The sequence below is a fragment of the Chironomus tepperi genome, unplaced genomic scaffold, assembly GCF_022539635.2.
Source record: "Chironomus tepperi strain 1889 unplaced genomic scaffold, CSIRO-AGI_Ctep_v1 contig_161, whole genome shotgun sequence".
NCBI lineage: Eukaryota > Metazoa > Arthropoda > Insecta > Diptera > Chironomidae > Chironomus > Chironomus tepperi.
This window is the reverse complement of record NW_027226283.1, coordinates 131,811-154,501: the sequence shown is the minus strand read 5'-3', so window position 1 is coordinate 154,501 and position 22,691 is coordinate 131,811. Positions and strand designations below refer to the sequence as shown.

At 31.4% G+C, this 22,691-nt stretch overlaps 2 protein-coding genes across 2 annotated transcripts; one reads left to right on the top strand and one right to left on the bottom strand.

The window, feature by feature from the left end:
* Positions 1–11,145: 11,145 nt before the first annotated feature.
* Positions 11,146–12,913, top strand: LOC139088122 (cytochrome P450 4d1-like). The gene is made up of 3 exons (XM_070637178.1): positions 11,146–11,709; positions 11,767–11,833; positions 11,893–12,913. Exons 1-3 carry the CDS (start codon positions 11,163–11,165, stop codon positions 12,761–12,763), a joined length of 1,485 nt encoding a protein of 494 aa, XP_070493279.1. The 5' UTR covers positions 11,146–11,162; the 3' UTR covers positions 12,764–12,913.
* Positions 12,914–20,023: 7,110 nt separating this feature from the next.
* Positions 20,024–21,970, bottom strand: TTLL1B (Tubulin tyrosine ligase-like 1B). The gene is made up of 5 exons (XM_070637177.1): positions 21,786–21,970; positions 21,533–21,723; positions 21,058–21,446; positions 20,238–20,578; positions 20,024–20,171 (listed from the first exon to the last, which is right to left on the bottom strand). Exons 1-5 carry the CDS (start codon positions 21,959–21,961, stop codon positions 20,024–20,026), a joined length of 1,245 nt encoding a protein of 414 aa, XP_070493278.1. The 5' UTR covers positions 21,962–21,970.
* Positions 21,971–22,691: the final 721 nt, after the last annotated feature.

The following is a 22,691-nucleotide window of genomic DNA, read 5'->3' as shown; positions in this document are numbered from 1 at the left end:
ACTTCTGTTCTGTTCACTCGTTCAAATCTTTTGAATTTTTTTCAATATTTTTTTGGTCTTTCCACTTTTTGATAATTTTTATTTTCTTATCAGCTTATCACTTTTTATATGTTTTGTTCTTTAAGGATCTTTATGATTTATTAGCACTCTATGAATATCTATGAACTGTGTCAAGTTGATAAAGAATAAGAATTCACCAAAAAAAAAAAAATTTATTCGCGCTCAAAATTTGTTAAAAAAATTAAACGAAACAAAATAAAAAAAATTCTCCGCAATCCAAATGTGTAACATCGAGTACCAAGTACAGAAACCCACTGAAATGTGATTTAATTTCCAGCATACTTTAGGTTGGATAGTTTGTTAACAACAATATGAAATAACAACTGCGCGAGCCCACTGCAGGAGTGAGTAAGTGTATGAGTACTGAAAGAAGAAAAAATAAAAATTGTTGTAATAAAAGAAAATAAAGCATTGAGATTAAAGCTTAAGAAAAAGAGCAAATAAGTGTAGCACTTATACATTTAAGTGAGCCATGAGTCTTTTGTTTGTATTGTATGGAGTGACTATACGTATTATATATTTTTATAGCAGTGTAATTCTTCTTTGTTGTCTTTACTTATTCAATATTATTTTTTTTTTCTTTCTTCTTCTTTAAAAATTTTGTCCGAACATTTTTTCCTCTCGCCTTTTTGCATCTCTCTTCGTCACTGTTGCTGTCGTAGTCTTCGTCGCTCGATCATCAACGTATGGAATCTGTAATACAAATTTATATATATATATTTTTTATATCAGTGTAGTCATTGATCATTGATTCTCTTTCTCTCTCTCATATATATAAATTCTCTCCTGTACGCGCAGCAGCAGCAGCACCACATATTATTATAACTTTATTTTTCAATTTTCAGTCATCATCTCCTGGACAACGTAGAGGAGATGAAAATTTATTACAGTTGAATTGAAAGTATTTTCCATCATTTTCACATGCAAGAAGTTGAAATTACACGTTATCAATATTACTCAATACTATTCATCATCACCGCATGTGATAATTCTTACTTACTCATATATCTACATAAGTACATGTATTCATAAAAATATTCAATGAGTTTACTAAACCATATTCTTATATTCACGCATGACTTGTCAATTAATTTCCAATTACTGCAAGTAGTTTACACTGTCATTTCATGCTTCGATATATTCCAAATATACAGCAACAACAACAACAAAAACTACAATCAAGGAAGATATCGAATGAAATTCATTTATTATCGAACTTTATAGCCTTGATTGTTAAATACATTTTTTTTTAATTTACGTATACGTCGTAAATGCGAGACTTTTTGAATGCATGATCTAGTTTTACATATTTTAATTTTACTTCCTCAGTTAGTTTTGCATATAGCTGATCGCAGTTTTAATCAATTGACTGTGTATTTTTATGGAGGTGAAGTTAATTTTTGAACTAAATTATCCACCATCCAATAGTCATACAGATTGAGTTATCATGAATTAAATGTATTAATATAGTCAAACTTATTTTACACTGTAATACATTTCAGACTTTACAGTCAGTTCATTCAGATGAAACAATATAATTAAGATTTTGTATGGTCAATTTTGTCAAAAAAAAAGTAAGCCACTTGAATTGATGCAGGTAAATAGAATGGAAACAGATACTTTCAATATTCAAAATTAACTGGAATTAAGGTTAACGAATATAGATTGTGTAGAACAAATTCGCTAAAATATCGAGCAAAATTTCTTTTATTTTATTTTGATTCCCTTTCATATACATTCATTGGATAGAAAATAGTAATGGTCACTACGGTGCTTGAATGCTGAGCTGCAAAGAAGCAGGAAAAAAAGTTATCATTGCAATTTTTAATTGACGATGAATTTGTACAAATAAATTGCAGCCGAGTGGCTTTCAATTGTAATCCTACGGACTTTACTTATCTACTCTCCACTATGTATAAAGAACAAGCTATGAATCTATGAAATAATATTTTTACGGTGAAATCCATTGTTTCCTTATGCTCACAGTTACTTACATCATGGCTGCCATGAATATTTTTCTTCGGTACTTGATAATATTTTTTTTTTGCTCTATAATATATACTTTTAGCGCCATTTCCTCTAAGCAAATGTGTTGCTGTTTATACTTTTTCAGTCTATCTAACTTGTATGCCCACTTAATTGCTATAGAGTTGACATTCAATACTTATTGAGTGGATTGATTTATTTTTTTTTTTTAAGTTTGTTGTATGAAGCTGAATTTTGGACTATTAGGAATTGTTTGGATGATAATTACCCGGGCGGGTCACATGTTGCCTCCACGTCGTCGAGAAGGTAGCATTCTTAGAGCCAGAGCTCGATGTCGACTCAGATTTTGTATGGGAAAGTCGACTTCTAGCTCTTCTTAGAGCTATGTAAGTAACAATCAATTACGCAAATTATGTGACCAAGTAGCTGATTCAATGGACCATATTCGTAATTGACCACCATTTGGATCTATGTATTCTGCTATCTCGATGAGATGTTAGCAATATTTTGACATTTATAGATCGAGATATAACAGTAATAAAGTCATGAACTAAAAAGCGTTCTTAAGTCTAAATATAACCTGAACAGACAAAGAGCATACTTATGAGTATGGCCAAAAAATTGATTATGCTCAATTATATTGATTGAGGATTCTCTTGACCACGTCCATTTAGGTGAGTACACTCATTGTCTGCAAGAATATACCGATTGTCTTCAAGAGCATACAAGGTATACACAATTCCAATGGTAACATTCCAATAGAAGATGCAAATGCGCTAAAGCCATCCCGTCCTCTTCCACAAAATTTGCAATTTTTCTTTCTTAAATAACTTGCAGGAAAAGAGAGAAAAATACAATATTTATAAAAACATTATTTGTTGTAATCACAGGCGTAGCGAAGCATGCTCTAAATTTGTTAGATCGCGATTAGGAATCGTCATGTACGCCCATGGATTTTTTTTTGCATGTATACATTTATAAATTCGACGATATGTACTCTACTTTACTCATTTATTCAACATTAAATATTTGTAAATAAAAATGTCCACCTACATGCTCTCTTTTTCCTTCTCTCACTCTTCGCAGTCGCCTTTAGTTTATTTTCACTTTTTGTCCATTTTCTACCTCTAAGAAGTGCATTGCTATTTTATTTTCTATGTATATATCTCATTTAAAACATATTAATACCATTTTTTTTTTATATTTTTGCTTAGTTTTTCTCCGTTTACATTGGGGCTGAACTCTCAAGAAAATGTTATATAAAAAAAATAAAGAAATACTTCGAATGTAATCTATAAAAAAATTTCTGTCTTTCTAAATGCATTATCCAGGAAGTATGTTTGGACAACGTTTGAGAAATTTAAAAAAGAAAAAAATGAAATGAAAATAAATTTATATGAATAAAAACAAGAGCATATTGCTATAAAGCTCAAGCATCAAAAGCTATCCGCGCAGTCTCATTTTAATTGAGAATTATTATCAATTTTTCATGTCGATGAATAAATTTCAGATTTTGCCATCACAAGGATTCATTAAACTGAAAAAATATAAAGTTAATGAATATTTTTTTTTTTTTTCGCTTTCCGGATAAAGCGAGTAATGAACAGCAACAGAGTCAATTTATATGAATATGTACGTATAGCTTATGAGTTTTTATATCGAAAAAAACTAGAGCTTTATATGATCGTAAATTAAGGCCATTTGCGTAAATATATTTCAATAATCTGCCATCATTTATCAATGCCAAAATATAAAATTTGCATAAACAGATCCTTGGATACGCACCGTATATACATTTATAGAGGCTTGTATATTGAGTGCTGAATTAAGTGCGAGGAGAAAGAGAGAGACAGACACAGAAAAAAAATTCTCTTTCATTTACATAAATTGAAACAAGTTTCATTATTCCTCCCAAATGTGCAATAATGCATAAAAAAAATTCATTGAAGGCATCAGCGAATTCGATGTGGTACAGTTTTAATGAATGTTGCTTCTGGCATGATCGTGAAATATTTCGCGCGCCTTCATATCAACGATAATCACTGCACACACGAACGACTTTACACAATATTCTTTTTTCCCCCCTTCTTCAATGCTTGTGCTTCGCTTGCAAGCTTCTCCGCAATACACTACTTATTTATTTTCATAAAACGTCATTTTGAGTTACAGTTGAAGATAATTTATGCAAATTATGATTGCAATGTGCGATAAATAGATTTCAAAATTGATAATCTCTAGCTCTATGATGTTGCTTTCAGGGTTGTTAAACAGACGTCTGTGCTTAGGTGTCAGTGGCATATGCACCTTCTATGATACTAATGTAGGTAGAATCATGGGGGTCAGTATTGTTTTGTGCACAGTGATATATAACGTGAATGAAAACACTTGACATTTGGTCCACCAAGGAGTCAGATTGATAGCTTCCATCACTCTCCCTATCAGACACAGAAAATGCTTTCATGGTTTATAAATACCACTATTGTACCCTTAAGCGGTTTCTTTGCCTGATAGGGTCTCCTTAACAAATCTTTAGTAATCTGAAAATTTGTCAAAGTTGCTGACTTTTCCTGAGAACTTATTGGTATTGAGACAAAGAAACTTATCAGTTGCCGAATTTTTCCTATATGCAAGTTTGAAATTCTCCCCAATTCCACACATTTTTGGCTACAACCCTGATGTCCATTCATTTTTGTGATACCTTCTAGGCATGATTTTTCTTCATTGCAATCATACCAAAGATATCAAACCTGGCTGCATTTGATTTCAAGTTTATGTAAATCTCTCTTTCTCGCTTGCAAATATGCATCTTGTACTTAATCCAGAGCAAAATCTCATCATGCTAATTTTTATTACAAATTTTTGCTATCGATTAAAAATGTTAAAAAGTTCAACTTTCTTTGAAAAGCTTTTTGCCAATTTGTCGTATCGAAATGAATATACGTAACGGATGTAAAATGTTAATGAAAAGAAGAAGTCAAAGAGGGAAAAAAAATTAAAGCCATAAATTTTCCGTGAAAATTTTTGTCAAAGTGAAAGCGAAAACTGTTCCACATAAATTAGTTGAAATTAGTTGAAAAAAAATCTTCTTGCTAACTTATTTAAATACTTTGCTTCCGATTGTCAAGACAAAAAAAAAAAAAACACAAAAATCAATTCACTTTTTAGTTTAAAGCATTGAAGCAGGTATTTAGAGGGTTTTATGTAAAGCTTTACTTAAATTTCAACAGTCGATTTACGATACATTTTTAAAGCGTAAAGATTCAATTTGAAACTGAGATTGAAAGCGAGAATGATGACAAAAGCGGTCAAAATTTGATTGAAAGTGATGTAAAAAGTATAAAAAAAACGAATCAAGCGAAAAATAGAGATTTCTTCAATTTTCCATTAAAGCTTGTAAAACTGAACCAATTAAAGTGTAAAATCCAATGCACAAAGTATTATGAAGAAAAACAAAGTGAAAAAAAATCGTTCATTAAATACTGAAAAGGCAGCATCAATCGCATCATCAGTTGAGAAAAATTTACGCGCTTTGCCATATAAAAAAAAAATTATTTAATCAATTATTTCACTTGATCGAATTAACAAATCTATAAAGTAATAAAAAATACTGCTTTCAATTTCATTTCTCCACCTTAATATGAAGCAGCACTTTCATTAGTGAAATAAAAAATATTATTTAAAGTCGTTTATTGCACCTATCTAGTGCATATAATTAGAGCAAAATGCAAGTGCTCTTATAGATTTTGCTATTATATCATCATCATCATCATAATCATCATTTCCACATTATTATTTGGAAAGCTATTTGCTCATCCCCCTTTGACCCATACGAACTAAATAATAAACTCTCTATTTTCACAGCATGCCGCAATCAGATCATGTTTCACATCGAATCAATAAACTGATGTATGTATGTTTTATTTCGTTCGATCATTCGTCTTTTTTTTCTCTTAATTTCCTCATGTAGCTCAACTAGAGTGATCTGTAACGACATAAACATAAAGACATGAATCAAAGTGTACATGCTTAAATGTGTATATGTGTAAAAATGATAATGATAAGAGTGAAGAAAATAAAAAAGTCCAACGACGCAAGTTTAAACGTTTCACTTTCGTTTCACCGTCATTTTTTTTATATTTCTCCTTCATATTCGCATTTACTCTTGGGCCTAGGCGCAGTGAAACTAGAGCACTTTTTTTGCCTCTTCATGAGCTTGTGAAAGTGATTCTTTTTAATTTAACGAGACGCTCGGATTTTTTTTAATGTTGTGAAACTAAATCAATTTCTTGTGACGAGATAACATTTTTCCATATCATTGACTTCAAGTTTTTTTTTTTCTTCTTTCTTTTTCTTTTCCTCTACAAATGCAAATATATATTTTTATAGCGAGTTTCTTTTAGCACTTTTAGTGATGAAAATAAAATTTTCTAATGATCCACATTGTCCTCTATAATTTTAAGATTATAATTAAAAAAAGTCATAAATTCACGGCATCAAGCTTAGACATTTAAGATCACACATTCCTGTCTAAAGTCATCATCATGTAAGAGATTTTACTCATTATTTTAAGTGGTTTGTTGTGCACTTCATTTATGACCGAGCTTCTGAGATTCATTAAAGAGTGATTCTTTAATGTTGGCAGGCAAGCGATTGATGAGACTTAAACTATCCTCAACCCATACTTCAATATTACTTGAGTCGTCTACTCAACGTATGAAAGAGAGCGAGTGAAAAATATTGCTAATATTTATGTGTGAATATAGCTAATTTCATCGTTTTAAATATCTACATGTTAATGCCTTTATAACTCGTATATGGATGCTGTCAATTAAATTCTAATTAAAATAGTTTGACTATGGAGATCCATTTCGTCGTTACAAACTGAGAAAATTATACATTTTAATATATTTTAATGTATTCAAATTACCTCACAATGATAGTCGGGAATGCAATAACAAATATTAATAATCGTAAGAATTATAATCAAGTGATGAAGAAATTTCTATATCCAATGTGTTTTAAATAATTTAATTATGCCTTGATTTTATAACCTTGTCTCTTTTTATTGCAAGTAACACTGCGAGTGTTAAAGTAACTTAATATAATTTAATTAACCATTTGAATTTTCCATTCGTGTTATCTTTGCGTATGTAGGATTTGATGTCGACACTTACTTACTTTACCGGCTGTATAGATCAACTGTGATCCACAGATGTCGATTCTAATTAGCTCTACAGTTGTGTTCAGCTTGTCAATTCCTATTGTAATGTCATCTCTATCGACTTTGCTTCTTTTCAAGACTATTTTGGTCGCCCACATAATCTTATGTCATCTTTATAGTCAGACTGGATAATCTTACCCGAGCAGCACAATGAGGCAAATCTGATTTTTTTAAACGTAAAAATGGCTCGGAATCCATTCAAAGTTTCAAAGTGCTGTCATTGCAATTTTGTGACTTACTGTTAATACAGTGACACAGTAGTGTCCTAGCGAATACGGTGTGTTATTCGGGTAAGTCAATAGAGCTTCCATAGCTTCTATATATCAAGCGACACTCTCAATTTTCAACGAATTGTTGCAACAAAAAAATTAATTTTTAATAATTTTGCATGAATTTAAAATTTGAAGCAAAATTGACTAAATTAGCATTAATTTTAAATACAATATACAGTAATAAAATTAGCTACTGAAAAACAAAATGAGGAGAATATTAAATTATTTTTCATTCGAAACAACATGCTAGAGAATCATTCAATATGTATATATAGAGAGAATCACATTGCAGTAGAATAGAGATGAAACTCAGCAAATATCGAAAAAAAAAAAAAAACGTTGAAATCATCTAAGCACCTAATCGCTCGGTGTTCATTGGTGGAATATGAAATGAAGAAGGCGGGCATCTTCAAAACTTAATTTACTTTAATTATGTATACACTTGCAGTCCATTGTGTTTAAAGAGAGAGCTATTTTAGTATTTCTATCAATATCGTCACGGTTGTAAAGTTTTTCGTATGTTCAAAGCAAATATGTACACAAATCGTTTAGAAATGAAGAGAAAAAGAAACGTTGAAAATGCGAGAAGAGGGGTCACTAATCCCAACGAAATAAAAAATATGTGTGCTTTAAAAAAACATTCAATACATTTTTGAAGATGAGCATATGCTTTAAAAAATATGTGAATGGAATGGGGGAATTTAATACTCTCATATCTCTCCATAAAAAATTGTGACATTTACTCATACATCTTTATTTTAATCTATTATTATCACCTACCGCCATAAATCTTTACTATATTATATTACAGATTAAATTGAAATTCAATTATTAAATGAACGACTTAAGGCAATTTAATAAGTTTTTAACAGCTTTTACGCTTTACTTATTACATTGATGATTACATAATTTTCACATCGATAAGTAACAAAAGTAATCGCATTTTTAACGCTTTTAAGGAACCTTAATGTCATTAAAAATTCGTAAAATATTGGAGAAATTGGCACTTAAGATCAATAAAATATTTTTAACATGGAATGTTCAATCACATAGGATTAATGTTTATGGTAAAGTAAGGAAAATAATCTAAAGTACCAGACAATATAAAAGGCTAATTACAGATGGATGATATTAGCATCAATCCTCATTAGTAGATATTTCTTCAAAAGACATCTATAGCATTTTTATCGGCAACTATTCCTTCAATGAAACCGCTTCAGCAAATATTATATGATGCAATTTTATGGCTAACTTAGCAGCAATGAAAAACTGGAGTATTTTTTACTATTAAAGTCTTGTTGCTTAAAAGAAAGTTACCATTAACAAGCATGGGTATATTATTTCAAAGTTATTAAGCTTTAGCTTTAAGCGAGTTGTTTTTAGCTTGTGATTTTATAAGTTCTTGTTGTCTTTTGTAATAATTTTTTTTTCTATCCTGATACGAGGCAGATTGTGATTAACAAGATGATAACTTTCTACTCCTTAAAACAACATTTATAAATTTATGAGTATTTAGTTTTAACATTTATTGTGTTTAAGGCACTGTTAATTATACGATAAAATATTGGATGACATATGAAATAAATAATTCACGGAAGTCGGAAGATATATTCATGAGTGGGAGTAGACTTTATTTTATAGTGGAACTATGAAAATGTGATGTTAATCTTGAATAAATATAACATCAGATAAGCACGGATGTTGATGAGGTCGATAAAAAAACGACATGAAATTAACATTCAATAGGAATAATATCAGATACGAAGCCTATAACACAGTGATCGGCAATCTTTTATTTTCTGTAGCACAACCTGACCGAAAAGACATACGGCTTGGAATTTCCAAGAATTTTTGGTGGTACACTACCGATTGCCCATCACTGCTATCACAATTAAGTTTGGCAATGGCCTGTTTAGTGGGTTATATTGAATATTTAGGGTTCATTCCAAATTGAAGACCTGCAAATTAAATTCGCTGGAATCCACCTATGCAAGAACTATGAGATTCAGTTGAAAAATACAGGTCTGCGCATCTAAAATGTAGGAAATGCGGACCTGCGGATCTTGGTAAAACCCTTAAGATAAGCCAATTTTATGGGGTTTTACAAGACCCCCTAAACCTAGGCGTTCAAACTAAAAATATTCAAAATCTCTTTCCAAAAACTTCCGACTATGCCCCTCATATGTGTCATTCGATCAATTGCTCCTTCTTCGAAATAAATTATATTCACCGACACAAACTTAATTAGTTTAAAATTCTTAATTATTCGCATGTTATCGAGCCTGTATACAAGCTTGATACATGCCTACCCACATCTTATTAATAAATTGATGAAACGCTTTTTATTTTGCTAATTGAAAAAAATGAATCTGGTTTGGAATGCAAATTTGCTGTCATGACATTACTTTCATTATTATCGCGATTCACTTTAAATATGCATTCTTTAATTTTCTCATATATACCTATAACTTTCATGAAAGTAATTTACATTTAACGGCTAAATGGTAGCTCATTCTTATCGACTCTCAATGAAAACATTTACAGTCATGAAGAGGCAGAAGCAGTTTATAATAAAATTCAGGCGACCTATGGTGAGTTTAATTCAAATAATGCTACTATGGTAAAAGACAGAATGAAGAGCAAATGCATACAGCAATGATCATGATAAAATGACCTAAAAATATTCTCATTCAATGGAATCGAAGCAGTAATGTGATAAAATGATAAAAGAAAATATTTGTATGAATTGAGAACGAGTAAATAGATCAATATCTTCTTCGATTTGCTCCCGTAAAAAAAATTCCAATTGCACTTTTGTATTGTTTCGAATATTTCATAATTATAAAGATCACCTTCAGTTTCTTTATTGTTTCACTTCTGTTACTATTTTCACGATCTTCGATTAAACTAGTTGCAGTTACCATCAACAGAAAGATTTACAAAACCGCTTGCAGCACTATTTATTTAAATATCAAACTTCATGATGATAGGAAAAATGAATTACAAACGATTTTTGTGACGTCTGGTCACGATCACGGCACGTGCTACATTTCTTTTCAATACTATTGAATAGATTTCAATAGAAAGAAAGAAGCAATATTCATAAAAATATCAAAAAATTATTCTTTGATGAGTTGCGTTAATATTTGTGATGATTTTGAAGGGAAATTTGTCCGACTGTCAGATAGAAATGAAGAGATGGAATTGCGATTGAGAGCATGTACCGTCAAGATGATCTTTGCGTTTTTATTAGAAAAATATGTGTACTGCCGTTATACATGTGAATATATGACCTAAGCGCTGTACAATGATCAGATCAGTTCAAATCCTGATCAGCACAAGTTATTCATGGCAGCCAACTGGCGTACAAGTGACAATTTTCATGTAAACAGCCATAATATATTCTGTTTGATCGATAATTGGTGAAGGTCAGTAATATAAAACTTTGCACTCAAAATATAATTAATAGGGCCTGTATTTTGGCAATATCTGTAAACAAGATCTTGAAAAAACCCAAAAAACGCATATGTATGTACATTTATTTAATTCATTGCTCTGCAGTAAACATTTTAGTCAATTAAGAACTTTTTAACTGAGAAGGTCCTATTTAAGAAGATCAAAAAATGTACTTTGTAATCTTCTTTATTGTTGCTGTAGCTGCATTTATTATCTGGTATCAAATCAAGTATCGTCGTCAAAATTACTTGTTGTCCAAAATTCCAGGTCCAAGGAAATTGCCAATTTTCCATCATTTAATTGACTTTATTGGAAAGGATGCTAAAGGTGTTTTTGACTATCTCGAAATTCAAGGAGAGAAGTTCAGTCCTGTCTTTCACTTGACAGTCTCACCATTTGATCCAGGTAGTGCAATTGTTTCGGATGTCAAAATCATTGAAGCACTTCTTACTAGTCAAGTCCATATTGAGAAAACTATTGATTATGACTTACTTGTTCCTTGGATTGGGAATGGCTTAATAACTTCAAGTGGAAAGAAATGGTTTCAGCGAAGAAAGCTTATTACTCCTGGATTCCATTTCCAAATTCTTGAAAAATTTGTGGACATCATGAATGAGCATTCAAAAGTTTTTATTAAACAGCTTGAGAAGTATGATGGAAAATTTGTGGATATATTTCCACTTGTGAATTTATATGCTTTAGACACAATCTGTGGTAAGTTCTTCATCACTTGAATTTAATGAATTTTTTGAGTCTCTTTTAAATTCTTAGAAGCTGTAATGGGAATTAATATTCATGCTCAAACTACAAATTCCGAGTATCTTAGAGCAGTCAAAGAGTAAGTAATCATTAAATCATTAGCCTGCATTAATCTGTTGACTAAAAATATTTTCATAGAGTGACAACCATTGCGATGATACGGTCATTAGATGAGACAAAAAGGAACAAATTCTTATTCCAATTTACAGACATGTACAAAAGACAACAGAAGTGTATTAAAATTCTTCATGAATTTACTGATGATGTCATACAGAGGAGAAGAGAAGACTTGCTTAATGCCAATGAAGTTGATGACACAGGAAAGAAGAAGAAGAAAGCTCTGCTTGATATACTTCTAAGTTCAAGTATTGATGGACAACCTTTAAGTAATTTGGATATTCGGGAAGAAGTTGATACATTTGCATTTGCAGGACATGATACAACAAGCAGTGCAATTAGTTTCACCTTTTATAATATCGCAAAATATCCAGAAGTTCAGCAGAAAGTTTATGATGAAATTATTGAAGTTATTGGATATGACGAAGAATTGACCATACAAAAGTTGAACAACTTGTATTACCTCGATTTGGTTGTAAAAGAGTCATTAAGACTTTTTCCTCCAGCACCTTATTATGGTCGTAAATTATCTGAAGAACTAACTGCTGGCGGCTATACATTTCCAAAAAATATGAAGATCTATGTCTCTCCATATTTATTACGTAAAAATCCAGACATTTATCCTGAACCTGAAAAGTTCAATCCACATCGATTTGAAGCTGAAAGATTTTCTGACAAAGTCAATTCTTTCTCTTACATTCCATTTTCTGCTGGATCTCGAAATTGCATAGGACAAAAGTTTGCACTTTATGAAATTAAAGTAATTATCTCGACTGTTCTTAGACATTTTAAACTGACGTTTGACAAAAAACAAGAAAACCTTAAATTAACAGCAGAAATCATCTTGCGTCCTGTTGATGGAATCAATATCTTTGTTGAGAAGCGTACTTAATTGTGAGATTTTTATAGTTCATAGTCCGTGTGATGGTCAAAGATACAATTGTTTTTAGAAATACCCAATTTATGGTTCCGATTTTTTTTATTAATTTTTGTTATTGAGGAGATGAATAAATTGTAGCTGGTGAGTCATTCTTAATTAAAATTTGGCATAAAGCTGTTGACTAATTTCCAGAGTGCAATGTCGACTCAAAATTTAATTTGGAGTCAAATCGACATGAGTCGACTTTTCCATACAAAATTTCTAACTACAATATTATATTTCTTGCTTAATTACTTACTTCGTTGGCCGTACAGATCAATTGAGATCCACATTGCTTCTTACCACTTACCAATTCTCGATTCCAAGTGCAATACTATCATGATCGGCAGATTCCCTCAATGAGTTCTTTGGACATCTTCTAGATCTTTTGCCGTTATGATTCGCATTGCCAATTTCGTGGTTGTTGTCAATTAACTGCTGCACTTAAGAAGCGGAAGTATCTAAACTTCCAAAAAAAACTATGCTGATGGTCTGCGTTTGATTTGAACCTTGAAGTTGCCTTGATGCTCAAATCTAATAACAACTTTCGTGACCCGTATTTTGCTAATTGTGCTATCAAGTGGACTAGAAAAGTCTACTCGTCATCATGCCAAATTTGAGTTGACTTTAAGCTTTGCTCTGGAATATTGAAAACGTTTCGAGGATTCACTAATTCTACCTGCTTATGCATTTATACCATAAAATCTAATGCTAATTTTACTTGTTAAAAAAATCAAGGAAAAGCGACTAACATCCACAGATTAAATGTAGATTGAATGTAGATACCCCTTTAAATGCTATCATTTAATGCTGAGCTAATCCATAACACAAAGCACAAAAAAAGATAAATCATCCTTAAATTATAAACTTACTTAACATTGAATAACGTCTAAGCGGGTTAAAGCATACAGAATTAAAAGATCAGCCAAAAAATAACAACATTGATGTTTGTTTTGAATCAGCAAATGATTCCTCATTTTACATAACAATCGATTATAACGTTAATTAAAACACCTATTTATTCTTGGATAACGTTTAAGTGTACAGCAAAAATTGGTTCTGAATCATCTCGTTGTTAATTGTTATATGAGACTGACATTCATTGAGATTGAAGCCTTATTAACTATCGAAATGTTAAGCTTAAGAAGGAAAAAAAACAAAAAACAAAACAATACACCATCAGTTTTTAGTCTGAATATAAATTGGAACTGCTGAAATTGTAATAACAAAAGACCTTGAGTTGAAATTTGTTCAATTTTAAAAGAAGGAAAAAAAATAATTTTTTAACTCTCCGTATTCAGCAATAACCTCATTTTGCTTACCGCTACGGTATTTTTTCGATAATTAAAAATGTAATGCACAAACAGAGACTTTAATCGATTAAAATCTCTAAAAAAATATATGTATCAGACACTTATGAATCGCAAGGAAGGGAAATAATGATAGAGTATGTACGTGGATTTATTTACGTCGATTATTATGGACATTAAATACACGTCATCAGATTTTTTATTGCTAAAAATATAGTAAAATAGATGATGAAGCTACTATTTTACGCTTCAACTGTTTGAAATGAATTATTCATAAGTGGAGCAATGGAAACCTTCAATTCCTCCTGTTCATGTACATTCGTTTTAATTTTTACTTTCCTCTTTTTATTGTCTTTCTTTTTTTTGCTTCCTATAGTCTACAAAAACTGATACAATAAATTCAGAAAGCATGCAAATAGAAGGAAAAGATTAAACGGATGTTTTATCTTAAAAGTAGAACTGCACAAATATAATTTTCTAGTTTCCTATAAAAGTCTTGTCAATAAATTAACACCCGCTGATGATTCATATTACTTTATGGCATTTGTAATAACTTTTGCCCACTGGTCTCGAAGTCGACGTATAGGCTATAAGCCTATTGTCTAATTTCCATATAAAACAACTTTTCTGCATTCCTCTATTGTTGATAGTAAAGCTTATTGCAAGTCCGACTCGTAAGAAGAATGAAAAAATGCATTTCAAGATTACATAACTTGACATCTTAGCATTTTTTTTTGCTATTAATTTATGCTTAGATTTTAGATGAATTAAAAATGAAGTTTCAATACTGTCTGCAGTCAGTGGCGCAAATGTAAATAAGGAATAATGCCCACACATATACAATTAAATGAATGTTGTACTTTTAAATAAATTTGAAATTTCTGGCATAAGCATGCCACTCAACATGCTTCTCATTTTTCACCATTAATAATGTTGGAAGTTTTGCTCGGTAAATTCATTTGATTATGCTGAGGTTTTTTGATTAGCAGTTTAAAAATTTGCATATGCTGATTTTTACTTAATTTACAGCATTTCGAAATCTTTGAATAGTTATGCATATTTAAGCAGGATATAAGTCGTAAGATATCAAAACCCGAGCAGCTAATGTGAAAAAGATTCTTTTTGACTTGTTTCAGATTCAATATGTTAACGACACAATGAGGCATACCGCATTTCTCAAAATGAGTCGAAATTAATCATATGGGAGCCATTAGGGTAACCTTGCATCTTATCATTAATACGGAGATGTAGCGGTGTCATAGTGGTCATGTTGTCCTTTTTGAGTATTGTGGTGTTTCAGCAGAGTGGAATCTGGGGTATCAAGACAAGATGTTAGAAATATTTCCAAAAAACTGAAGTAGATTTTCGGATAATCCACTTTAGTGAAATTGGCCGATAGAGACAAATCTGCCAACGCGAGTGTAAGCCCTCTATGATTAAGTGGTTAGGCAACAGACCGGATATATCTATCACTCTTTTGTGAGTACATGAGTTCGATTCCGTCAATCATTACATTGAGTGCTGACAAGGATTCGCACAATTCTCACGACGTTACAAGTATTTGACTTCCACTCGAAAACATGTCAATATTGTGTTAATGTATTTGTGGATACAGCAGAGAAGAAGGTCTTTATGGATCATTTCTTATGACGCCTGGTAAAAATTGCAAGACTAATCCACAAGAACTTAAATTTGACAAAACAATCAAACATGAAAATTCCGTTCAACAATGCTTTGATCCTAAGAAAATTATATTGCACATCCGACTACTTATTCTGAACAAGTACCTAACTTACTATAAAAGTGTTGTAATAATTTTTTTTGTACATTCGTTATGCTTAAGGGAAACAACGTGCATTGTATAGCCGATTGATGAATTGAAGTGTCTGTATGCTTCTAATCATCTATCGATTGCATGAAGCATAATGTGATGCATTATTCCTTACTATTTTTTTTTTCTGTAGAAAAATGTACATCTAGTAATGAATGGAAGTAAAACACTTTAACATACAACATTAGCAATAAAGTTTATGTTGTAATAAGTTCTATTATCAAAAAAAAATATAATAAAAAGGCTTGAAAAATAAGCGGAGAGTCTTAGTTGTCTGGTTTGGCTTTCGGGCGTTTTGTTTCGCACAACAATTTAACAAGAAAAGCATTTAATGATTTCAAAGCACTTTATTAATACATTTTTTTCCTTCAATGTTTCTTATTATTACTATATATTTTTTCATTTTACTTTCATAACTAACCAACATAAAAATATGTACACGAAAATGCGGAGCTTTACAAGTTACAAACGGCCAGCTGCTTCGAAATTGCAATTGAAGATTTGTTACCGATATGAAAGTAAACCTCCTATATAGACACACCTTTGTATCTATTCGAGTCAGTTAAAAAAAATATACTCAATAGACAGTGGCGTTCAATTATAAATGTATTAAATGTCTAAAAGAATTGCAAACGTCATGTGCTAATAACTAAATTGTTATCCATTGCTATAGTTCGAATTGTGCCCATAAAATTTCAATAACTACAAAAATCAGAGGTCTCCACTGGATTGTGTTCCTTTTGCATAACTTTGACTTATATTTCAACTATATAAATGCAGTAATAAAAAATAATATTTGATAAAAAAAAATGTTCATAAATTCATATCATTGCATTGTTGAATAATTAATACAGGGAGTCGCTTGCAACTCGAGCTTGCAGTTCACTAACGTGAGTTCAAAACAAGTTTATTTACAAGAATTGTAATAATAAACGAAGAAAAACTCTACTACTGTCCATTTAGAGTGCTCGATATGTGTGACATAGCCACTTAATGATTGTGTTGAAATTTATATGAATTATCGAGCAGCATGCTGAATTTCCTCTCACTTTTACTAAAAAGAATGGAAGTAATGTTACACCTTTTTATGAAAATTAAGGAAAATCGTATCTTGTTAGGTATACTACCAATGGTATTTTCATTTATGCCAAACTAGATGATTTTGCAATATAGAAACAAATATCCATTTTGTTAAGGAACAACATTCATACTCTATGATGCTCATACATGTAACTCATGTTGTATTAGTTTGAAAATTTATTGTCTATCTTTTGATAATTGAGCCATTTTTATTCTCCATATAATGACAACAAAGCTCCGCTTTTCAAAGAATGTGTCAAACTTTATTTTGCTATTGTATGCTGAAACTTGATACATGCATAAAAGTTGAATCTTTAGCATTGGAACTGAGAATGTGACTTCTAATCTTGTTCTGTCTTTATGTCGTTAGTTAAAATTTATTTGTTACTTACTTGCTTATTTCTTTGACTGGAGCGCACGATGGCCCATTGTCACGCGTAGGGAATGTCTAAAGACAGCTCTATCTTTCGAAACTTTCTGACAGTTCGGGATATTAAGGACTCTAGCGTCCTTTAATCTGTTAGTTCCACAAAGACTGACTGATTGTGATAGTAGATATAAATCACTTTATTGAAAGTATATTCACCATATCCTGCATCTTTGGCTGCATCATTATCTGTTTTTGCTTCACTTTAATGGCGAAATATGAATTTGACTGAAGTGTGCTGTTAGGGTATAAGAATTAGTTCAGATATTATCAAACAAATACTCGAACAGCACAAAATGTCCACTAGGGTACTGCTATGTCCACTAGAGTGGATAATTGCCCTGGCGGCATCATGTTGGCTGATTTTGACTAATTTTTGTGGCAATAAAGGCGACTGGCCACATTATGCCGCTTGAGAGAGAAATGCGCCTGTCTAACGTTATCACCTGTATCTCTGATACTCGTTATGATATTTGATATACACATAATTACATGGACTTTAATGTTAATCGAACTAGTCGCAATATGTGCGCATATTACACACATACAACGAAAAACTATTATTAAAGCGTGTATAATGAAGATATTTCTTTTGAAAATTGCAAGATAAAGTGGTTAATGATAATGAAGGCATCTATAAACGTCGTTACTTTTGTATCCATTCACTTCAATATTTACGATTATTTTCATCTTCATCTATTGTTTCGCCAATTCAAAAAGGAAAAAAAAAAAACATTGTCATTTGAACGCGTTTTAAATATGCATATAAAATATGTACAATAAAATAAAGGCAGATACGTTATTTCTCCTCAGTATTGAACCTAATATTGTTGCTAATTAGCATAAAAGACAATAGATGACAGGAATTTATTAACTTATTGATTGTCGTTGTTTCTTTGTGAATTTAGTCTGCACGACATTTGATTGAAACATACATAACATCATGTTCTTCAACAGATATTTTTATTGATCTTACTACCTACACAAACACATTTTGCATTAGCATTTTTACTTTAGGAATATCCTATTAGGTTGATGGTAATTAGGGGGATGTGATACTTGCTCATTGACTTACATACATGACGTCAACTTTCTGAGAAACTTTTTCAATGATCTAATCTTGAATCGATAATTTTCATGTCCGAAACAGTTCCTTTATGTGTGACTAATTGCGTTGTGAAGCTAGTTGTGGAAGCTACTAAATTACTTTACCATAAATATCGAAATGCTCATTTGCATTTCTACATCCATCACTGTCAAAGTGTAATCTAATGATTCGCATGTGTCACTTGTACATAAAAATGTAATTGTCATCAATTTATTTGTCATCAATTTATGAATATATCTATAGTATTTATGAATGACTTTTGGAATAAAAAATTGAAAATATAAAAATTAAGTACGATTCATTGATCGCAACTTATTATTATGTAAATGAGATCTTTTCCATATTTTTTGTGCAGTCTGTTTGAGTTTAAGGAACAGTACAATAAAGAATGACACAATTTTAATTTATGTCTTTCCTAGTTCAATTTCACTTACATTTTAGACAGCAGGAGAGGCAAAATGTCCAATACAATAAAGAACATAAAAGGAATAACAAGACATTCGACAAATGTATGATTTATTTTAAGTACTCGAGTTTTTAATAAGCCTTTGAACACAATAACCCATTGGCATTTAACTTTAGCTTTGTTATTAAAATATGGATGAAATATAAAAACAGTAAACAATTCAATGACCATCTTCAGAGTCTACTTTTACCTTAAATATCATAAAAAATTATTTGCATTAGGCAACCAAATTTCCATAGACATTTTTCTGACCTTTATGAGTTATGGAGCATAACTGTTTTAAGTGAGGTAAAGAGCAATCCATAGAAAAATTCTCATAAATTTTTCATGAAATAAATTTTTTTAATTAAAGCAATCCATTGATTTTTGAAAAAATATCCAAATAACATCTCGGAAATTCACTTTTGATATTTTCTAAATTTTTCGTATTCAGTCACAACTCAGGATGGGTTTATTCAGAAGTCGATCAAAATCCAAGAACCGTGATTGTACACCAAAAACAAAAAATCGTAAATCAAAGTCAAAAAATCGAAGTTGCACACCAACTTCAAAAAAGACAAAATCTTTGTGTTGCTGTAAATCAACCTCAGGTCCATCAACTTCATCAAGATGTCTTCAATGTCTTTGCTCTGGAAGATACAGATCTTGTTGTAGACCAACTACACCTTGCAGAACCTGCACTCCAAATGCATGCTGTAGACCATCTACATCATGCAGACCCTGCACTCCAGGCAGATGTTCTATGCCTGCATGTTCCTGCGTTAGCTGTACTCAGAAGTGCAAGAAAGAAAGCAAAAAGAAGGATGCAAAATGTTCGAGAATTGGATGCAGTGAGAAGATGCCATGTGTATCATGCTGTAGAAAAGGACCAGAAAAGACAAAGCACCCATCTATCTGCAAGAAATGTAAATCATATGACTGTACCTGTAAAGTAAAAAAATCAAAGAAATAAATTATAAAATTTGGACTAGAACTTTATTTTTTGGTATTTTTCTTAAATTTCTCTAAACTTCATTTCCACCGATTATTAATTCGCTGCTTCCCAGTGGTCATGCTTCCAAGAATGTTATCCTCTTGAGTTTGTGTTGCGAGTTCCTCATCGATTAGTAATTCAAAATTTCCCAAATTCTCAGCACTCGGAATCTTGTTCCATCGTACGCTGGGAAAATCAAGCATGACATATTTAAGCAATTAAATCAATACGCGGATATAGAATTTTACTTACTCTGGTATTCCGTCTGGAGGCAATACAATATTTAATATATTATCGATCAATTTGTACTTGAGTATCCTGTCATTGACTGTAGTGGATGTAAGTGACGGAGATGCGTTCACTTCAACAAGCCATGCTTTCAAATTATTATCAATAATTATGTCGTAACCGTAACACTCGAAACAATGTCGATCAGAGGCCATAACTGGTTGAACAGCTTTTAGTGAATGCACAATAAGCCAATTGATACCACCAAATAATTTTTCAGTTACTTTCTTGCCTCGAGTGCCCTCTAAATATAATTTCAGGTTCTGTACGCTCCATTTACCGCCATGCAAGTTGTTATATTCGCCCTTGAAATGAGCAAAGAGAAGAAACACAAAATCAAGATTTTCAATCGCCAAAACGAGATCAATGCTTCAAATGTTGTTTTCTGTCGAAAATGCTTAAATTAATTTTTTTTATATTTTTGTACAAACTTGTTCTTGCACATGATACTGTTTAATAGGCAATATTCATTGCCTATTATCTCTTTCAAGATTCTTTAGAATATAATTAAGACTTAATGGTGTGCATTAGTGGATCATTACATCTTTAATTTTCTTGGATTTTTCATCAATTTTTCAATATTATTGGAATTGGATATCCTTGAAATTGAATTAGATTTTGTTACTTTGTTTGTCAATTAGCAAATCATAACTAACGAGGCGACTACTCTAGTCTAGAGATTAATTTTTGTGTGTATCAAATATTTTGCAATTTGTACCATTTTAATAATCCTACGTGCAGCAATAAAAAGAAAAAGAAGAAGAAGTTGAATTTCAAAACTTACGCCATGTTTTTGAACGCTGACATTTGTCAAGTGCACATACATGTTGTCTAATTCAGTGACACTCGTATCATATTTGACAGTACAAAAACGACAAAATCCCAATTTAAATAAATAGGCCTTGAGTGGACGAAATGATGTGACCAAGACATAAAGTCTTAAATCGAATTTTTTGCCACCAATCAGTAATGGATTATCGATGTAACGTGAGATAACATAGCTTTCCTTTCCAATTGCCGGATGAAATGACGTTTTGGCTTCACGTGACCATCGCTTTAATTTACTAAGTTTATTAATTAAAAATATTCCAGCACCTTGAGATTTTCCGGTAGGCTTCATAATCCAAGTACTTTGCGTATTTTTGCGATATTCCTCCACAAACATATTATAATCTAAATTGGCATGTAAATTTAAAGAAAAATTTAGTTTAGCAGCAGTAGCAGTGCATATAATTAAAGTAGCAAATGAGATTAATTACCTGCCGGAAGAACAAAGGTCACAGGAATAAAGTCAAGATATAAATATTTTGGACCATTTATTCCGCCATCATTGACTTTTTCCGCTAATGCGCTACCATCACGTTCTAAGTCTTTACGATATCTCTTAATATTTTTTACAAGCAAGTCTTTACGCGAAAGTTCATAATGATTTGGGAAGTGATTTATAATTCTACAATACAATAAATTAGATGTTTTTTTTTGAAAAGGAGGTCAATATCAATCAACACATACTGGTTATCGTGCATCCTATAGCCAGAATCTACACTAAATATATTTCTACACGTTTGTGTGCCAGCCCAATAAAAGTTCCAATCGTCATCAGCTGTCACTTGCATCCAGCCTCGTTTCTCAAAGTTGTTGAGAAGGACAGACTTGTCCATATCGGAACAGAAACAAATTTTCATCATTCTTGAGTTCTCGTTGTGTGTGATTCTATCATAAAACAAACAGACACAGTACAAAAGTTATGACTAGTTAGTTATAATAATTTTGATATTTGATACTTCACCTTCCGTACATTGTTGAGAGGCTAGTTGCATTTGCACGCTTGCTGTTATCGTATGCCATTAAGACTATTCTTTGAATTTGCACAAATAAACTGATGATTTGACTTGAAAAATCAACAGAAAAAATAATAATAAATTATCGGTTGCTATGGTTGTTTTTCAACAAATTGAGCTATAAATATTGTAACCATAACAACACTTTATTCCCATTCAATTAATTATAAGGAAAGAGAAAAAAAGTTGAAGTAAAACTGAATATTAGCAGTATCATCATCCATTACTTTGATTGAATATATAGCTACAAAGCATGAGTGAGTGAGAAAGACAGACAATCAACAAGTAGAAAATGTAGACATTAATTAGCATTTAATATTCAACAGAAAAAGAACATATTAAGCTACAATAATCAATTGCAATGCGCTTTAAACTGCGTTGCCGCTTTAGGACAAAACACATTTAAAATCATTAAGTACGCGCAAGTCATTACGCTATTCGATGTGCATTCATAAACATTTATTTGTATATTTTTTTTTTGTTCAACATGAGTATCATGCTGCTGTTACTGCTGCTGCCCCATCGCTTGAAATGTGCGCATGCAAATTTGAAATATGGAGCAATTGTTAACTGCTCC